This window comes from Pyrus communis, chromosome 7 (assembly GCF_041283825.1).
Source record: "Pyrus communis isolate YQ-2024b chromosome 7, ASM4128382v1, whole genome shotgun sequence".
NCBI lineage: Eukaryota > Viridiplantae > Streptophyta > Magnoliopsida > Rosales > Rosaceae > Pyrus > Pyrus communis.
Genome location: NC_142571.1, coordinates 28,334,793 through 28,352,316, shown reverse-complemented (window position 1 = coordinate 28,352,316; position 17,524 = coordinate 28,334,793). Strand labels below are relative to the sequence as shown.

The window sequence follows — 17,524 nt, the reverse complement described above, 5'->3', positions numbered from 1 at the left end:
TTTTTAAGTATAATTGTTATTATTTGGTTTGGTATCCTTAAAGGTTCATACATAACATGGACCTTGAAACAATATTTAAACTAGAGAATATTTTTTGTTGTTAATTGTCAACATATACTTTATTGGGAGTAGGAGCCTACACTTTCGAAAAATTATTTGCACTTTTTTAACGTAAAAGACAAAGAAATGAATGATTGCAGAAGACTTTTTGTGCTAATAATATTTTTTTATACTTTTAATGGTGCAATATGTAAATGTATAAAACACCCCTTCTTCCAATTATGGCGTTCATGCAATCGAAAAATACCTCTCAAGCTGAGACACTCCCCTTAATTCGTCGAGTAAAGTAAATAGGGAGGGTATAAGTTTGTTATGAATGACTCTGTATCGAGTACAGATAATAATATCAGCAAAAAATTATTCTCCCGTGCTTTCAATATAAAAAGATATAAGAAATTGTATTATGCACTGTTTCAGCTCAGAATGTATAAGTAGCTCATCATGGTAACATTTCTGTTTTGAATAAAACAAAGAAAAATTTGGATCTCTGGTAGAATAAATCTTCTTTCAATTACTTTATATCCGATTACAAAATACAGAAATGGTCGGAAAATACAGAAAAAGGTGGGATGTTTGTTCCTGACCCTGCATTTTGCTACTTCCTATGAAATTCAGCATCAGTTGTACATGTAAAATAGTACAGTTGAATTTCAGTGGGAGTGCAAAAAAAAACACTCCTGGAGATAGTCCTCCTGCTAATAGAAATATTCTCAAAATATATATATATATATATATATATATATATTTAAACGCCATGAAATCTTGTGAACCCACAGCTAAATAAGGTGACAAAAATAATAAAAATGTAAAAAAAAAAAACAAAAAAACAAAAGAAAAAAAATGAGAGAGATTAAACTAAACTAACCTAAACATGTGAGCTATTATTATAATTATTATTTTCGTAATTTAACTCGCCTAATAAACATAGACAATCTTCCTTGATTTCAGCTTTGCTTGGCTTGTCCTCCTCAACACCTTCGCTATCACCAACTGCCACCTTAGCAGCAGCAGCACCGGTCAGCTCTTTGGCTTTCCGAGCTTCAAGCTCCCAATCAGTACGACCCAAAACCACCAACATGGTCAAAGCGCAGCTGCCTTCCGCCGCCAAGAGGCCGAGCCACAGCCCCTGAAAATCAAACCCAAGAAAGAATCCCAACCCCACGGCCACCGGCATTCCGACAAGATAAAAGCACCCCAAGTTTATATTTGCTCCCACTTTCGGCCTCGCAGTGCCTCTCAGAACTCCGCACCCCGTCGTCTGCGGGCAGTTTCCGAGCTCGCAGAGCCCGATTATCGGCAATACCATCGATGTCAACGCTACAATCTCTTTATCTTGTGTGAACATGCTTGCCCAAATGTTCCTCACCATCGTTGCAAACACCAGAGCTGAAAGGCCTAGCACAAAGCTGCAGCAGAGCCCTACAATGGCTGCTAGTTTCGCTTTTTTCGGGTTGTTGGCGCCGATTTCATTGCCGACTCTGGTGGACACACTGAAGCTTAAGGAAGAAGGAAATATGTAGATTAAGGCGGTCGTTTGAATTAAAACTCCCATTGAAGCAACGGTGGCTCTCGGATTTATTAACAATCCACAGAGCAAGATCATGATCTCATACCACCACCATTCTAAACACACAGAAATGCAGCTGGGCACTGCTAAATTTAGAAGAGTTCTCCATTCTCTGAAACACTCCATTGATATCCCTCCCCAGGTTTTTTGGTAGACCCCAGAGACGATGATGTATACGATCAGGGAAGCTACGAGGTTGAAGTTAGACCAAACCCCACTAAGAGCAACACCTTTGATTCCCAAATCGAGGTGCGAAACGAGAAAATAGTTTATGGGAATGTGGAGGATGATCGCCAGAGTTGCACACAATGAGAGAGGCAGAGTGATGGATTGACTTCTGAGGTAAATTCTCAGAGGGTGGAGAAAAGATTGAGCGAGAAGATCAGGGAGAGAACAGAGGAGGTACAACTGAGCTTCGGCAGCGATCGCTTCGTCCTGGCCGCAGATGAGGAGGATTTTCTTCATGTTCAGCCAGAGAAGAGAAATGGGTAAGGATGTAAATAGTAAGAGGAGGACCGTCCTCTGCAAAGAGAGGCCGAGCAGAGTGTGTTTTCTGGCGCCAAAAGCTTGGCCGCAGATAGGTTCCATTCCCATGGCGAGGCCGGAGAGTATGGAGTAACCGGTGATGTTGGCGAAGCCCACAGCAAGGGACCCGCCCGCTAAGGCAAGCTCGCCAAGGCGGCCGAGGAAGAGCATGGAGATGATTGACCTTGAGTAAAGCAACAGGCCGGTAAGTATCATTGGGAAAGCTATGACAGCTATGGAATTGGCTTCTTTTAAAGCCAAAGAAAAATGGGATTCTTTGTGGGGATTGAACTGTAACTTCGGTACTTGTTCTGGTTGGGATGTTATGGTTTTGGAGATCAATGGGGAAGTTAGGGTTTTGGGGTCCTCCGAGTCTTTGATGGAGACAAGGTAATGGTGGTCTGTGTTGCCATTGCAGCAGAGAGGAGACGTCACTTTGCACATTGTTACTATATGTTTTTACAGGATCAACTTTGTAAGTTATTTTCTAGAGGGAGAGAGGAAAGAGAGGGAGAGAGGGAGAGAGTTGAGAGAGATTGTTGGGGATTTTGAGAGGGGGAGGTGCAGGGGTTTTTATAGGGGTTTAGAAGCTTAGAATTTAGTGGGGCACTCTGTTTTTTTTTGGGAGGGACTAGAGTGTCTTCGTGATGACCGGCCAGAAAAAACATAGTGAGCGATGGGTGTAAATCCACTTTCAAATTCTCAAAAACTCAGATTTGACATACATATTTAATTATATGTTTAAAAATTTGGTTACAAGGGGCTCAAAGCCTGAGCAAAACGCTAAACAAAGAAGTTGTTGGTATATCGTTGGTTAACTATCACGGGGTGGCCAGTGATTCAAGACAAATTATATGTTTGTATTTCACATAGCACAATTTTCTTAGTACTGACACAATAGTCGTCAAGAAGTGGCATAACAAAATCACCAATTTGTCCTTTATTTAAATGAAAGAAAAAGACAAAAAAAAAATTGTTGGTTTGTTTCTTTTTCTATATTTATCTTCGAACCTTGAATTAAAACTTTTTTGAAGGTTACGAAAGGGGTCAAAAACCAGAGACGGAGTTTGCATATATAATTAGATTAGAACCATTTAAATAAAGATTAACAATTGGATTAATATAATAAGAGTCAAAGTTCCTAACGTCTTTTTTTTTCTTTCGGTTAAGAGGCCATTAGAGACAAAGAGGTAGGACAAAATTTGCTGTTGGATAGTCTTGGCCAGTTACACAGTGGATTCAATTTTTACTATACTTCCAAAAAGCCCATCAGCATGGGCCCACCTTCCTATCCTGTCTTCTTTGATACAAGGAAATTGCAGAAGATTAATGGGATTAATCCAAATACTAATACCATTTGCCAGCCTAAAAATGGTTTGCTTCATAGATATTACATAAACGGCTCAAACCTTGCACTTTTGGGTTTTAACTCTTTTGTTGTTAATCTTATGGATAGGTCCAAAGAAGCCGTACACGTTTGCAACAACAAATGGAGAAACTTACTTACCTATGTTTGGAACGTTGTGCAGAAACCGTTCAAATTAATCATGGACTATCATGTACTTTTATTGTTTTTATATGACAATGCATGATTAATTAGAGACAACGTCTTTGTGGCATTCCGATTGCATGGAAGTCATTCCGCAACATGAATTGGGAGAAATGAGCATGCATTAGTCTATTCAAGGATGTTTCAACTGCAGCCATGCACATTAGAATACCAGAGTGGTCTCCATACGGAGCCTTTTGATTCAACAGTTCCATATTTAGGGCATTTTTTTCGAAGGCATGAGACAATTGTTGTGTTTTCAACTTCAAGGATGCACTGCACCCCATTTGGTTCAACTCCATCATAGGTCGAAAACCAGTGGGAAAAGTCAGCTATCGTTGAGATTTTATTCTTTGAAGGTCGTTTTTTTAATTGTGCTTCTCTTCTGGTAATCCGTTGAAAGTACGTTTGCCAGAAGTCACTCCATGAAACTGAAGCTGCCAAGTGGATTGAGTCATGGCTCCACACGCTTGGCTTAGTGGGTTGGTCTATCCTCTCTCTCTTACTGTTTTACAAAATATTCAAGAGGTTCGAATCGGGTCTTTAGTAAAAGGGCAGAATCATGAAGCCCATTGGAAGCAGAAATTTTTTAAATATCTGAAAAATAATTCAATTAATATACTATTTTAAGTATTATAATAAAAATCAAAAAATTACGCGTAAAGTCTAAGGACCCTTTCTGTTTCGTCGGTCAAATTATATATAGACAATTTGTTTCATCGGTCCAATTATATTGAAAAAGACAGACAAAAGGATTTTAGTCATATAAACGTGTAGAAAATTCCACACACAAATAAATACAAGTCTGCATGCTTTGATATTGGTTCACTTCACAAATTATGTACTTTGACTCAATTAACCGAGTTCTTCTTGCTGTCTTTTGTACAATTTGTCTTTTTAACCTAACCAAATTGCTCATGTCCGACCTCCTTTGTGGTTTAATGGGTTTAGAATGCTTTTTTTCTGTCACTTTCACAGTAGTCCAAGTTGGGAGAAGGAATATAAAGAAGAGACATACATGCCGACTAGATAATAAATAGATATGGCTAAAAAAGTCACAATCATAGTAACCGCGTGAATACATATATGCCAAAAGAAGGAAAACACCATGTGTCCCTTTGGACTCTAAACATCTGTAAGAAAAACAATACTTTGAATAAAGGGGTTTAAGGGGTATATATCATTAATAAATAAATAAAAGTATGATATTCTACATTATGTTTGATGATTTTCAACAATCACGTTATCTTTTAACGTCTAAATTATTAGATAAAAAATTACATTATAATCGTCAAAGTTTACAATTCAAGATTAGATAATACGTAAAGCTTGTAGCTAGTAACACACAATGACGTTTTTATGTGGTAAGGTAGGTGTATACATAGTGAATGTTTAATGACCGTCAAGGTAGGCTGTAAAGTGTGAAGATAATCACATTACTATTAAGCGTGAACTTGATCACATTATAATATCATCGTTTAAACCTTTTTAAGCAAAACTAACATACTTATTGACATACACACTATAAAGATTATTTCCCGGAGTCCAACTAGAATTATTCAAAGTGTTTGTCTACTTTTTATTTATTTTTAGTTTTGTTGTCATACCATTCAGAAAAACATTTGAAAGACTGCTTTGTTCTTGACTGCAAATTAACCTACACGTGTTTTCTGTTTGAGCTTACTCTACACGAATGATCCGGATTCTCTTTACGAAGATTTTTGGGGATTTTTCAATCACGTCTGTTCATCGTATATTATGCAGTCAATTTTCATCAGATATGTTTATATTGAATTTTAAATATAAAAAAATTACAATATTTCTGATTGTACAATATACAATAAAGGAATGTAATTAAAAGATCTTCAAAATCTTTACAAAAGGAATCTGAAAAGAATCCTCATTCACTTTACACAGATACATGCCTCCACGGTGGAACTCTATGAATCCAATTCATCAAAGCAAACTGTACGCCGTAATGATGACAGTGCATGCTAACTAAGTCCACAACCGACTAAAAATCTTTGAGCTGAAAAATTGGATGCAAAGTTTTAGAACACAACGAATCTTTGCCGACAAAAGACATGACCGCCAAAATTTATTCGGCTTGCAAAAGGAACTTGGACCATATGGTTAACATCAACATTTCTCATGAATAACAACAACAAAATGGAGAGTTCGATGAGTGAGAAAGTTACATAGGTTCTTTTTAAACTGAAGCTCTTTATAAATTTTTTATTTTATATTTTTAATATAATATTTTATAATTAATAAGTGAATTGACATTAAATTATGAGGAGAGAGGTTTATAAAGAGTCTCACTTCTCACTTTGAGAGTATCTCTTTAGCATTTCTCTCAATCAATTGTCACAAAATTTCTAATTAACTCCTCTATAATTTTGTTATGACTGTGGAGCGATGGTTTTTTATTTTTTGTTTTGTTTATATAAACCAATGAAGCACATGCATAAATACACACACACACACACACACATATATAGGGATAGGATTAAGAGACAAAGATTTTGATAAAGATTTTTACACTATTGTAACCTTTAGATCTTATAACATTGAACGGTGTTGATTAAGAGTTATGTGGAGACTTTTAAACATTAAATGAATTGAATGATGATGTGGAATATATAAATTAAAAAAATTTGAAAATAAAAATTGATTTTAAAAATAAAAAAAAGGGTTAAATCTGATACAGAAAAAATGTGAAATTGAAACCGCAGTGAAGAAGCCTAAATCCAAAATCTTCATTCTTGGATGTTGGGTTGTTAGAGTTTTGCTATGGATGTGACAAAGTGATTGAGTTGTTCGTTTAAACTTAGAGCGCTTAAACCTTCTCAAGATAAAATCCTAATTTTTTTTTTCTTAAAGCAAAACTCTCTCTTTGCTTAGTAGCATGTTTTATTGTTCACTAGGGATCATTGTTTGAAAAGGCAAGAAGAGCTTACATTTTCAGACAAAAAAAAGAATGAGAAGACTTTACATCCAAGGCATGGAGTTGCAGGCCTCATCAGCAAACAAAGAGGAAGATGGAGGTTAAAGTGTCACATCCCGGCCCGGGGCGGATCATTTTCCGGGCCCGCTCCACCACCGTAGCACAATATTGTCCACTTTGGACCCTGATCATGCCCTCACGGTTTTGTTTTTGGGAACTCACACGAGAACTTCCCAATAGGTCACCCATCCTAGGAGTGCTCTCGCACGCTACTCGCTTAACTTCGGAGTTCCGATGAACTCTGAAGCCAATTAGCTCCCAAAAGGCCTCGTGCTAGTTAGGAATGGGAATATTCATATAAGGATCACTCCCTTGGGCGATGTGGGATGTCACAATCCACCCCCTTTAGGGGCCCGACGTCCTCGTCGGCACATACGCGGTCAGGGTTAGGCTCTGATACCAATTGTCACATCCCGGCCTGGGGCCGATCACTTCCCAGGCCCGCTTCATCACCGTAGCACGATATTGTCCGCTTTGAGCCCCGACCACCCCCTCACGGTTTTGTTTTTGGAAACTCACACGAGAACTTCCCAATGGGTCACCCATCCTAAGAGTGCTCTCGCACGCTACTCGCTTAACTTCGAAGTTCCGATGAACTCCGAAGCCAGTGAGCTCCCAAAAAGCCTCGTGCTAGGTAAGGATGGGAATATACATATAAGGATCACTCCCCTGGACGATGTGGGATGTCACATAAAGTATTTGTAGGGTTCTGTTCAAAAAAAAAAAAAAATCTATTATTTTATCAAATATATATATATATATATATTTTAATTAAATTAGTGTTTTCCTTATTAGTTATAATCCAAATCATCATCCAATTCATTTAATGTTTAAAAGTCTTCACATAACTCTTAATCAACACCGTTGGATGTTATAAGATCTAAAGGTTACAAAAGAGTGTAAAAATCTTTATCCTTGATCCTCTCCCATATATATATATATATATATATATATACACACACACACACACATATCGATCTATGTATCTACATATATGGGTAAACTGCCATTTGACCGCTTTAACTATTACTCTAGTTAAAATTGACCTCTTGAACTATTTTTTTGGTAAATTAATCCACTTAACTATTTGAAATTAGTCAATTGATCTCTTGTTAGTAAATTTCATCTACTATTTGGTCAAATTCAAAGAAAAATTAGTACTCTTTCTTTCATCAATTCTTATTTGTCAACTATAACCAACAATGAACTTATGGCATTTGAAAATAAAATAATGTGTAATGACGATGTGAGATGGTCTGTTACGTAAATGTTTGGTTTTTTTTTATGTTTTCTCATTATGTTATATGTTTTTGAATTATTCTGTGTTCCTGTGTCAAATTTTTATTGGTGATTATAGCTGATAAGTAACAATTAATGATGAAATGATTAATTTACCCTTGAATTTGATCAAATTGATTCTACAATCTGACGGCAATGAGTTAATTGACTGATTTTAAATAGTTCAGGAGGCTAATTTATCAAAAAAAAAGTTTAAGAGGTCAATTTGAACTAGAATGATAACCATAATTTACAATATATATATCAACTAAGTCGTATTTCTTTTACTGTTTTTAACCATTAATTGTACTTCCAAAGTAGCTGCTAAGGTATCAATCAGAATCAAACAATTCGAATACAATAACACGGATCCGTTATTGCGGAAAATAAAATTTGACAGCAACATGAAACCACCAACTTACAGAAAGCTGTAGCTCAGACCTTGATACTAATGACCAAGTTTCGACTTTGACACTAAAGAAAGCTGTAATAGTGAACTCATTCCTATGCAATCTGCCCTCAATCTTCTTGAGGAATGATAGCATCTTATTTCGGCCTTCTCGACTCTTCTCATTTTTTTTTTTTTTTATACGTTGCATAATAATTTAAACTGTTTATTTTCTAGATTAACTTTTAATAATCATTTATGCAGATTAATTTATAAAATTAGTAAGTCATCTAACGGTTATTCAATAAATAAACGACTCATGTTTGTTACTTTAACACTAAATTGAGACAAAATTAATTAAACAGTTTTAACGATTTTCCGATTTTGCTGGTTTTGCTTTTTTTTTTGTTTAGATTGAACTTAAAGGGTAATGTAGAGAGTAGACGGTTATAATTATCAAGCAACATTACAGGACAAAAAAAAATCGAGAAGGTTGTTGCATCCCTATCTTGTTTCTCGTAATTTCTTTTTAAAAAGGAAAAACAACTACAAAACAAAGGAGAAGAAAGTTAAAGAAATTAACCTAGTCAATTTGGCTATTTTGGACCAATAGTATGATGACAAATAAGCTCTCGTGTGAACCACTGGCTTAACCAAAATGTCCTAGTCGAAAAGGATAGATATATGTCGATCCAAAAGAGATGATAAGCTTAATGAGGGGCCATGTGTCGTATCATCACAACCAAACATACGTTCATATTCTAGCAGAGTAATTAAGGAGCCAAATCCTATGAGTCTTGTACAAGTCGAGATTTGATTAGGATCTAATTTTATGTGTTAGCATTGATTGGTCAATGAATTAGGGATGTTGTCTAGATATAATTTTCTTAAAGTTTCAGTCTCAAATGTCCCCTATTCAAACTAATCAACCTCCATTATATTTGGTTTGAACTAAATAAAAACACTTTGAAGCACCTTAAAATTCCTTTTTTGACTTTGGCTTCTCCCTAAAAGCCATTTTTTATGCCACTTTGCTGCATATTGTCTATTTCACCGAAAGCCATTTTCCCATTTGGTTGGTAATGTGGGAGGAGACAGAGAATGGGGTGTGAAATATTGAGTCAGTGAGGGATTAATTTGCTAGATTGGTGTTCACACATATTATGCGAAGTGTTAGTGTGGAAATTAATTTACATGTGTCAGCACTCCATGTATATAATATTTTAACTTATCCGAATGTTTTCCGCGTCAGAAATGGGGGAGTCATTTGCTTCGACGTGTTTGACTGATTGATTCGATGATTTGGACAAATCTTTATCCACACGGATGAGAACAAATTTAACAAGATATGTAAGAATAAGACTAGAACGTTAACTAATGAGATTCCAATTACATTTCTTATTGTGATACAAGAATTGATTTTATGTTTTTTTAATAACTTCGGAAATCAAATGAGGTTTGTGACTCGTGATGATGCGGATTCCACTCGAGCAACAATTATTGTTCTAAAAATCTTCGTTAGCATTGTCTAGATGTTAGGCAGCTGACCATCGTTTCGATTATCTTTAGATGTTTGAAGACTAGACATGCTTAAGTGCCCACCTAGCCAGTCTAGGACTCGCCTAGACTTGCCTTAGTTGCCTAGGCACCTATTTAAGTCGTGACTCTCACTTAGACATAAAAAATAAATAACTTTCATTTTGCATTTTTTTTATAACTTGTAAGAGACTTGTTGAATACTTGGATGAACACTCATTATATTCTGGTTCCCCATGCTTTCTATATGTTATAATATTTTCTAATCTATATGTCATTCTATTTTTCAATTTTTGTATCATGATACAATTATGTATTTTTAAGTATAAATAGACACGTATTTGTACGTTATATAATAAGTTTACTTAAATCTGCCTAGTCCGCCGTCCGACTAGTGTCTATCATCTTTTAGAACCTTGGCTGCAATGGCGCAAGTATGTTAAGATTGTGAATCCCATATTTGGCTAAATGAGGAATCTTGCATGTGCTTATAAGTACTTGGGTTACTTCTCGTATTGCCAATTACTTTATAGAGCCCCAATCTTCTTCATGGTATCATAGCAGGTTGCCTCTCGTGTGAAGCTCAACAACCACACATGCTTCACATCACCCAATTTGTATTGTTCACGTGCTAGGCTTGAAAATTCATCGTACATATGGAGTGCTAGTCTGTGCATGTGGTACCCATCTAGTGGGTTTAGTTCTTGTTTGTTTGTACAAATTCACTCCAAATTAATTTCTAAGTCATTGGAGCTATGAACCCGATTTGCACCTATGTATTTGTTTGTGATGATAAAGAAAATGCCACTCTATTGTTCTGGTAAAATAAAAAAAATAAAAAATTCTTTTGCGACAAAAAACATTGCAAGACATTTTTAAGCAATCTTACCATTTATTGTGTCCCGTAGTTATTTTTTAATTGAATTTTTAAGCTGAAAAGTAGGAAAGTACATGAAAAAAAAATACTAATGGAGTTAAAAACGTAGTTATGCCCTCTCTGGTTAGATTTTTTGTATTAAAAAAAATAATAATAATGAAAAGGGCTTGAAAACTTTGAATTTTAATGATAAAGACAAAATAAAGGGTAAAGTGAATAGTACCAGAATTGACTTTTTAGTATAAAAATATGATTTTTCATTAAAATGAATAATACCGTGAGTTTTTCATTAAAACTTCATTGAAAATGTAGTTAGAATAGAGTTCTACCGGCCGGAACATTTTTGGATCATCCTGCATTGTCTTTAAGAAGCCTATAGTGCTATAATAGGAAAAATTTAGGCCCGAAGCATTTTAGAGACGGAGTTTTATTGACATTAAAAAAAATCATCATGCACATCTTATGGTTCAAAGAAATAAAAAGAGTGAATGATGACTTTGTTTTAAGTGTTAATTACTATACCTTGTGTTGAAAAAAAAAGAAGATTAAAAGACATCCACGTCCAGTCTCCCAATAACTAACAAGTCTGATACGGCGTTTATGCCTGGAGGCCTAATTTAGGTTTTTTATTTATTTTATTTATTTTTTAACAACCGATAGCGATAGTGAATTAAATTGTTAAATGTTAACGGAAAGAAGATCGGTGAAAACAAATCCCCACCAGAGTGAATAAACATTAATGCTTTATGTCACTGTAGTAAAGTGTCATTTGATAAAATATACACACTTGTATAATTGGTTAATACATAATATTTAATCATTTAGACTTATCCATGAATGAAATTAATTTTCAAATCTTTTTATATATAGCCAACACAAAAGGTCAATAGTGCTTTTTACGACACCAAGCTTCAACAAAAATATTTGGATAAAAATGCTCCCAAGACAAAAAAACTTCAAAGGCATCTCAAAATAATGCATCAAATAAGGTAGGGGTATTTTCGTCATTTTAATAGTGCTTTTTTTAATAATTAAATTTTTTGTGCTTTTTTTTTTTTAATTAGTACCTCACAATAGGCTAGCAATAATGTGATTCAATTTTTCTATTTTTAAACATGTTCAAAACATCTTAAAAGGCGTGTAATGCAGGTTATAAAAAAAGTATTTCGCACGTAGATAATAATGTGATTAAATTAGTTGTCAAATGATTTGTTTTTTTATTTTAACAAACGATATTATCTACACTAAGGAGGAGAGGGTGAGCTTAGCCTCACAATGGGCTAACAATAATGTGATTCAATTAATTGCTTATTAAATATTATTTTCTCTATTCTTAATGTAAATTCTATAAAGACTGATTTTATTATGTGAATTCAACTGCTTTAATTATTTTATGAGGGGTTTCTTTTAGCATGATTTAAGATTATTCATTTATTTCAAATATTTGACTTTCCTTTTGTCAATTTACGCATATAAATATATTTAAACGTGTAAATCGCACGTAGCACGCTGTGATTTAAAGAATATCACGCATGTGCATGAAGGCTAGTTATATATAAAGCCAATGGCCCAATGAATAGTGTTTTTTGGTATCACAAGCTTCACCAAAAATAATTAGACAAAATGCCCCTAAAAAAAAAACCTTCAAAAGCAACTCAAAATAATGCATCAAATGTGGCAGGAGTATTTCGTCATTTTAACAGTATTTTTTAATAATTAATTTTTTTTGTACAGTTTTTTTTTATTATAATAATTAGTACCTCATAATGAGCTAGCAATAATATAATTCAATTAGTTGCTTATTAAATATTATTTTCTCTATTCTTAATATAAATTTAATAGACCGATTTTATTATGTGAATTTCTTCTAGTATAATCTAATATTACTTATTTACCTCAAATATTTTACTTTTCTTTTGTCAATTTACGCATATAAATACATTTAAAACGTATAAATCGCATGTAACATGTCATGATTCAAAAACTATTTTCTGCATGTGTGTAGAAGATATATGAAAGAGATGGACATAGAAGAGTGACTAAGATATCTAGAGATATCAACAAAGATAGTTATACAAAACGAAGGCTAAAAATCAAAACCTATCTCAAGTTGCTTTTACTTTCTTAATTTTGATTTGAATAATTCTTCTTCCTCCTTTCCCTTATACCTCATATCCCCACCATATCTAAAACACAAACTGTACAAACCATAAAAACCAAGTTCCCACAAGGCTGGCCAAGGAATATACATAAATCAACCAAATCGACAAAAAAATATAAACACAATAACCTGCTTCAAATACAGATCAATCAAGAAATCGAAAATAACACGAAATATCAGACGGCTAATTCTGTGTTACAACTCTCCTTCAATAACAAAATAATAAGTTCCATCATTAAGTTTTTGAGCAGAAAGAATCTAGAAGCTACAAATATGAAAAAGTCTATAAGAAACTACAAAGTTGCATTACGATTTGATTCCGCGGTGGTTTTCAGGGGAACAACAAACTCAATAGCATCTCAAGTTTCAATATCATTCCTCCTCAGCTTGGGGCGAACGGCTGCAGTTAACAAAAGACCGTGTGTTAAACAACAGAAGCTAAGAGTAGATGGTAAACAAGGTTAATAATCCAGATTAGTGCGATTGAAATTCAAACCTGCTATATCTCTCATTCATGGGGCTTTCAGGCCCGCCATAGTTGGGGCTATCCCTAGCTTCAGGCGCAGAATTTGGGCTTGCAACACGACCATTTTCCGGGCTGGCCCTCTCTGTTTCATAAGGACTACCGCTGTGGCCACCATGTTCAGGACTGACCCTCTCTCTCTTATATGGACTACTGCTTGGGAGACGGCCATTTTCAGGACTATCCCTTGGACCATCCCGTTCTCTCTTATATGGACTACGTCTGGGACCATTTTCAGGACTGACCCTATCTCTCTTATATGGGCTACGACTGGGACCATGGCCATTGTCATCCCCAGGCCTCTCTCTTCCGTAAGGACTACGGGTACGATCACGAACACGGTCACCACTCACCCTCTCTTTTCTAGGACTACGACTGGAGATGCGGCCATGATCAGACCTGTCCCTCCTATATGGACTTGGGCTGCGCCCACGGCCATAGTCAGAACTAACTCTCTCCCTTCTATAAGGACTTGCTCCACGTCCATAATCAGGACTACCCCTTTCTCTCCTGTAGGGACCAGGGCTAGGGCCTCGCCCATAATCAGGGCTACCTCTCTCTCTTTTGTAGGGGCTTGGGGACCTTCTTCTATCACGGCCTCTGTCTGGAGACCTATCACGACTTCTCCGGTCAGGGCTAAATCCATCTCCTCTTTCATCGTCATCACGAACTGCATATTCCACCGATATAACTCGATCCATCAGCTTGCTGCAAAAACACATATCATCGGCCAATAGATGCACAAATATACAGAAGAATGAACAAAGATATAGTAGAGAGAGAGAGAGAGAGTGAGAGTGAGAATGAGATATCCACCTCATGTTTGTAGCTTCCAATGCCCTGGTAGCATCCTCTTGTGACTCATACTGAACAAATGCAAAATTTCTTCTGATCCTTACGCTGACAATTTTCCCATATGAATCAAAATGCCTCTCCAAATCTTTGGTCCTTGTGTGATAAGGATCAAAATTTATAACAAACAAGGTCTTTGAAGGTCTTGTATTAGTCGAAGATCTTCTTGATGCACCAGGTCTTCTAGCACCACGTTCTTGCTACAGTACAAAACATCAAAGTGCTAAAACCAGGACAAACTTGAAAAAACAACTGACAAACAGTGACAAAATTAAATAGTGATAAAAATGGCCTACATTTGCTACCTTCGTCCATTCAACACGAAGCCTGCGTCCTTTTCGACCAAATTCTTTTCGGTCAAGTCCCCTAATGGCATATTCAGCATCTCTCTCATCCTCCATATAGATGAAAGCAAACCCTGTAAAGAAGTAAGTACAACATTCTGAACTGACAACAAATGCCATGTATTTTTGCCAAACAAAGGTAAGAATTCCCCCGTACAAGGATTCTTCAATAAGAGACGGCATTGCTCCTTTCGACAATATACAAACCACCTAAATACTATCCTAATTAAACAGTGAGGCAACCTAAGGGAAATCTATAAACTAAGGGACCAATAAAAATAGTAACAGACCTTGCAAAATGAACTAAGTGATGTCAAGGGACAAGAATCCAAAATGGATGTCTCATGGTGGGTCAATGTAAAGAGAGTGCCTTCTCCATCTAATCGGTCCATCTAATCGGCTGCCCCTGCCATGGATGGCAGTGTTTCAATTGTGATTGAGGGCTGGGCGAAGGTCATGAGGAATGAAAGGCAATTGTGACTGGAAAACGTGGGATGGCGGTAGTGCAATTGCCGATCAGAGTGACTCTTCTTGAAAACAAGAAGAGGAAGCTCATCACAAGCAAGAAACAGAATTCTGAAGAGCCCATCCACTAGCCTGGAGGATTATGGTTATCCCAAGATAATCCTGCGTCAAAGAAAATGTTGAGTATGGGGGTTTATGCGTCAAAAAATACATGCTCTTTCTTAAACGTATCCGGAACCCCCACAGTAACTCAACAAGGAAGACTCCTGCCACTGAGAATGTAGCCAGATGATTATTCGGTCAAACTGCTGATGAAACAGCACATCTGAGGTGCCACGGCTACAGATGCAGGCATGCCATGGTTGAATTTCCTTTCCGCTGTAAGACCCAGTTTTGATTCTCGCAGGGGGATATATGATTGTTACTATAAGTTTATTTCACTGCAGATTACATGCATGCACAATTTTAATCCAGTGTTTTCTTGTCTTCAACAGACCCCTCGCAGAGACAATAATTTGAACAAAGTAACAAATTATAGTGATGTCCATCCCTCAAACCTCCAAAAATCAAATTAGTAAACCAAGAACCTCAATGCATGATAAATCAAAGTTGCTTTTAAATAACCAACTCAAAGCTGGATGAAATAGGAATGCAAGATTGCCGAATCGAGAACATGTTTACAATCATTCATGTTAATTCTGGAAACAAAGAAATTGAAAATTTTGAAGATGCCATGTTAGAATATATATATATATATATATATATATATATATATATATTTTGGTCAATAATGCTGTACTAGAATTCATCCTTTAATTTTGATCCCAAAGGAATTAGAAATAATTTATTTACCAAAATCACTAAAATCACTTTCACAACTCAAATCTTACCACAAATCTAAGCTGTAAGTGTGGTAAAATTTTGAAACAGATATATATTGTTCGCCCATGTGAATTTAGAAGTCAGTCCTCATTTTGGGTTTCAATTCATTAGTTCAAATGAAATAAAATGACTTCTTACTCTTTAAGGATCAAAACTAGAGGATGAAATCTCATACAACATCTGAGCTGACTATCCAGCTTCATAGTGATTTACCATGTGAAGTAGAGGATGTTTTGAATATGTTTGAGGAGAACGGATGCATCACGTGAGGGAGAGGGTTAAATGTCGATGCCACAAGTGAAATAAGCACAATACAGAGACAGAGAACTAGAAGGTCAACTCACCAGACTTCATATCGACCCTATCAACTTTCCCATATCTACCAAACAGCCGCTCCAATTCATTCTGTCGAGCATCATATTCAAAATTCCCACAAAAAATTGGCTTCATTTTCTGGCATAAATGAAAATAAACTGTTATCAATCATGAAAACAATCTTTCACACCTTACGTGATGCGGTGGAGCAAAAGACCAGTCTATCAAAGAATATGCAAATGATAATAATGAACAAGAAAACCCAACATCACTAAATTCCACATCACATAAACAAAGGGCACATAATTTCAAAGAACACCACCCGACACCAAACATTCTTTCAATTGTGAAAAAGCACTGGTCATATCTTATACAAGAACCGCTAAATTCACAATTACATTCACCAAGTTCCAAATCACAAGAAATATCACAAATAATTAAAAAAAAAATTACAAAGCCCTGGTCATATCTTATACAAGAACCGCTATTCCAAATCACAAGAAATATCACAAATAATAAAAAATCAATGCCTACAAGCAAATTCACTGATATTCCCTGTGCAACTTCAGCTATGCGTAACCTAATTTAGCTAAAGAAAAAAAAAATTCAGCTAAGAATTGCACTAAACAAGATCTCGGTCTCAAATACAACCAAAGAAAATTATGTAAGAACACACAAATCCAAATTAATAACCAAAAAAGGAAAACCAATTGGATAATTAACGCTAAAAAATCTCACAAATTTCAATAAATTAAGCAAAGAAACTAGAAAACAAACACCTAAGTCGCAGAGCAATCAGATCTACAACTAAAGAATCCCTATAAGTCAGATCTCCATTTATTTTCCAGAAACGGCACGAAAGATAACAAATTGAGCTGCAGAAAAAAGATTTTGGTTTCTTTACGAATTTTCTTGGGAACCAAACGGAAAATTGAGACACGTAGAATTAAGATTCAGGTTTCAGAGAGTTTCGTACCTTCTCTTCGGAACCGTAGCAGGCGAGCGACGTGAAGGAAGTAGGTGATGCTTTCTTCGATTTGACCGAACTGAGAGCCCCCGTGAGTGGAATAAATAAATAGTAGGGATAAAGAAAACAACGTTTTTGATATTTGTGAAAAGGGCCCCGTACTTTATATTATTTGTAAACTTGGCCCTTTCACACGTACATGCACAATTATTTAATATCAGGGGCAAA

General features: G+C 35.7%; 1 protein-coding gene and 1 pseudogene across 9 annotated transcripts; both read right to left on the bottom strand.

Moving 5' to 3' along the window:
* Positions 1-820: 820 nt before the first annotated feature.
* On the bottom strand, positions 821-2,715 carry LOC137735654 (protein DETOXIFICATION 49 pseudogene; annotated as a pseudogene). The gene has a single exon (XR_015964213.1). The product of XR_015964213.1 is annotated as a protein DETOXIFICATION 49 pseudogene (transcript).
* Positions 2,716-13,064: 10,349 nt separating this feature from the next.
* On the bottom strand, positions 13,065-17,422 carry LOC137734129 (serine/arginine-rich splicing factor RS41). Of its 8 annotated transcripts, none has more exons than XM_088696937.1 (7): positions 17,306-17,387; positions 16,359-16,467; positions 14,958-15,572; positions 14,629-14,741; positions 14,288-14,523; positions 13,445-14,179; positions 13,065-13,348 (listed from the first exon to the last, which is right to left on the bottom strand). In XM_088696937.1, exons 4-7 carry the CDS (start codon positions 14,722-14,724, stop codon positions 13,321-13,323), a joined length of 1,095 nt encoding a protein of 364 aa, XP_088553063.1. In that variant the 5' UTR covers positions 14,725-14,741; positions 14,958-15,572; positions 16,359-16,467; positions 17,306-17,387; the 3' UTR covers positions 13,065-13,320. The 8 variants fall into 8 exon arrangements, with proteins under 8 accessions (XP_088553063.1, XP_088553062.1, XP_088553064.1 ...); XM_088696936.1 differs by having other exon boundaries at positions 14,620-14,741; positions 14,958-15,294; XM_088696938.1 differs by having other exon boundaries at positions 14,958-15,294.
* Between the last annotated feature and the right edge of the window lie 102 nt (positions 17,423-17,524).

What these genes read in the sequence shown, in the direction of transcription:
- LOC137734129 (XM_088696933.1), bottom strand. Translation starts at nt 14,850, where the DNA reads ATGCCGTCTCTTATTGAAGAATCCTTGTACGGGGGAATTCTTACCTTT. An exon ending in AATGGACGAAGGTAGCAAAT is followed by an intron (nt 14,524 to 14,619) that starts GTAGGCCATTTT and finishes TTTGTACTGTAG; the next exon opens with CAAGAACGTGGTGCTAGAAG. An exon ending in ATGAATGAGAGATATAGCAG is followed by an intron (nt 13,349 to 13,444) that starts GTTTGAATTTCA and finishes TGTTAACTGCAG; the next exon opens with CCGTTCGCCCCAAGCTGAGG.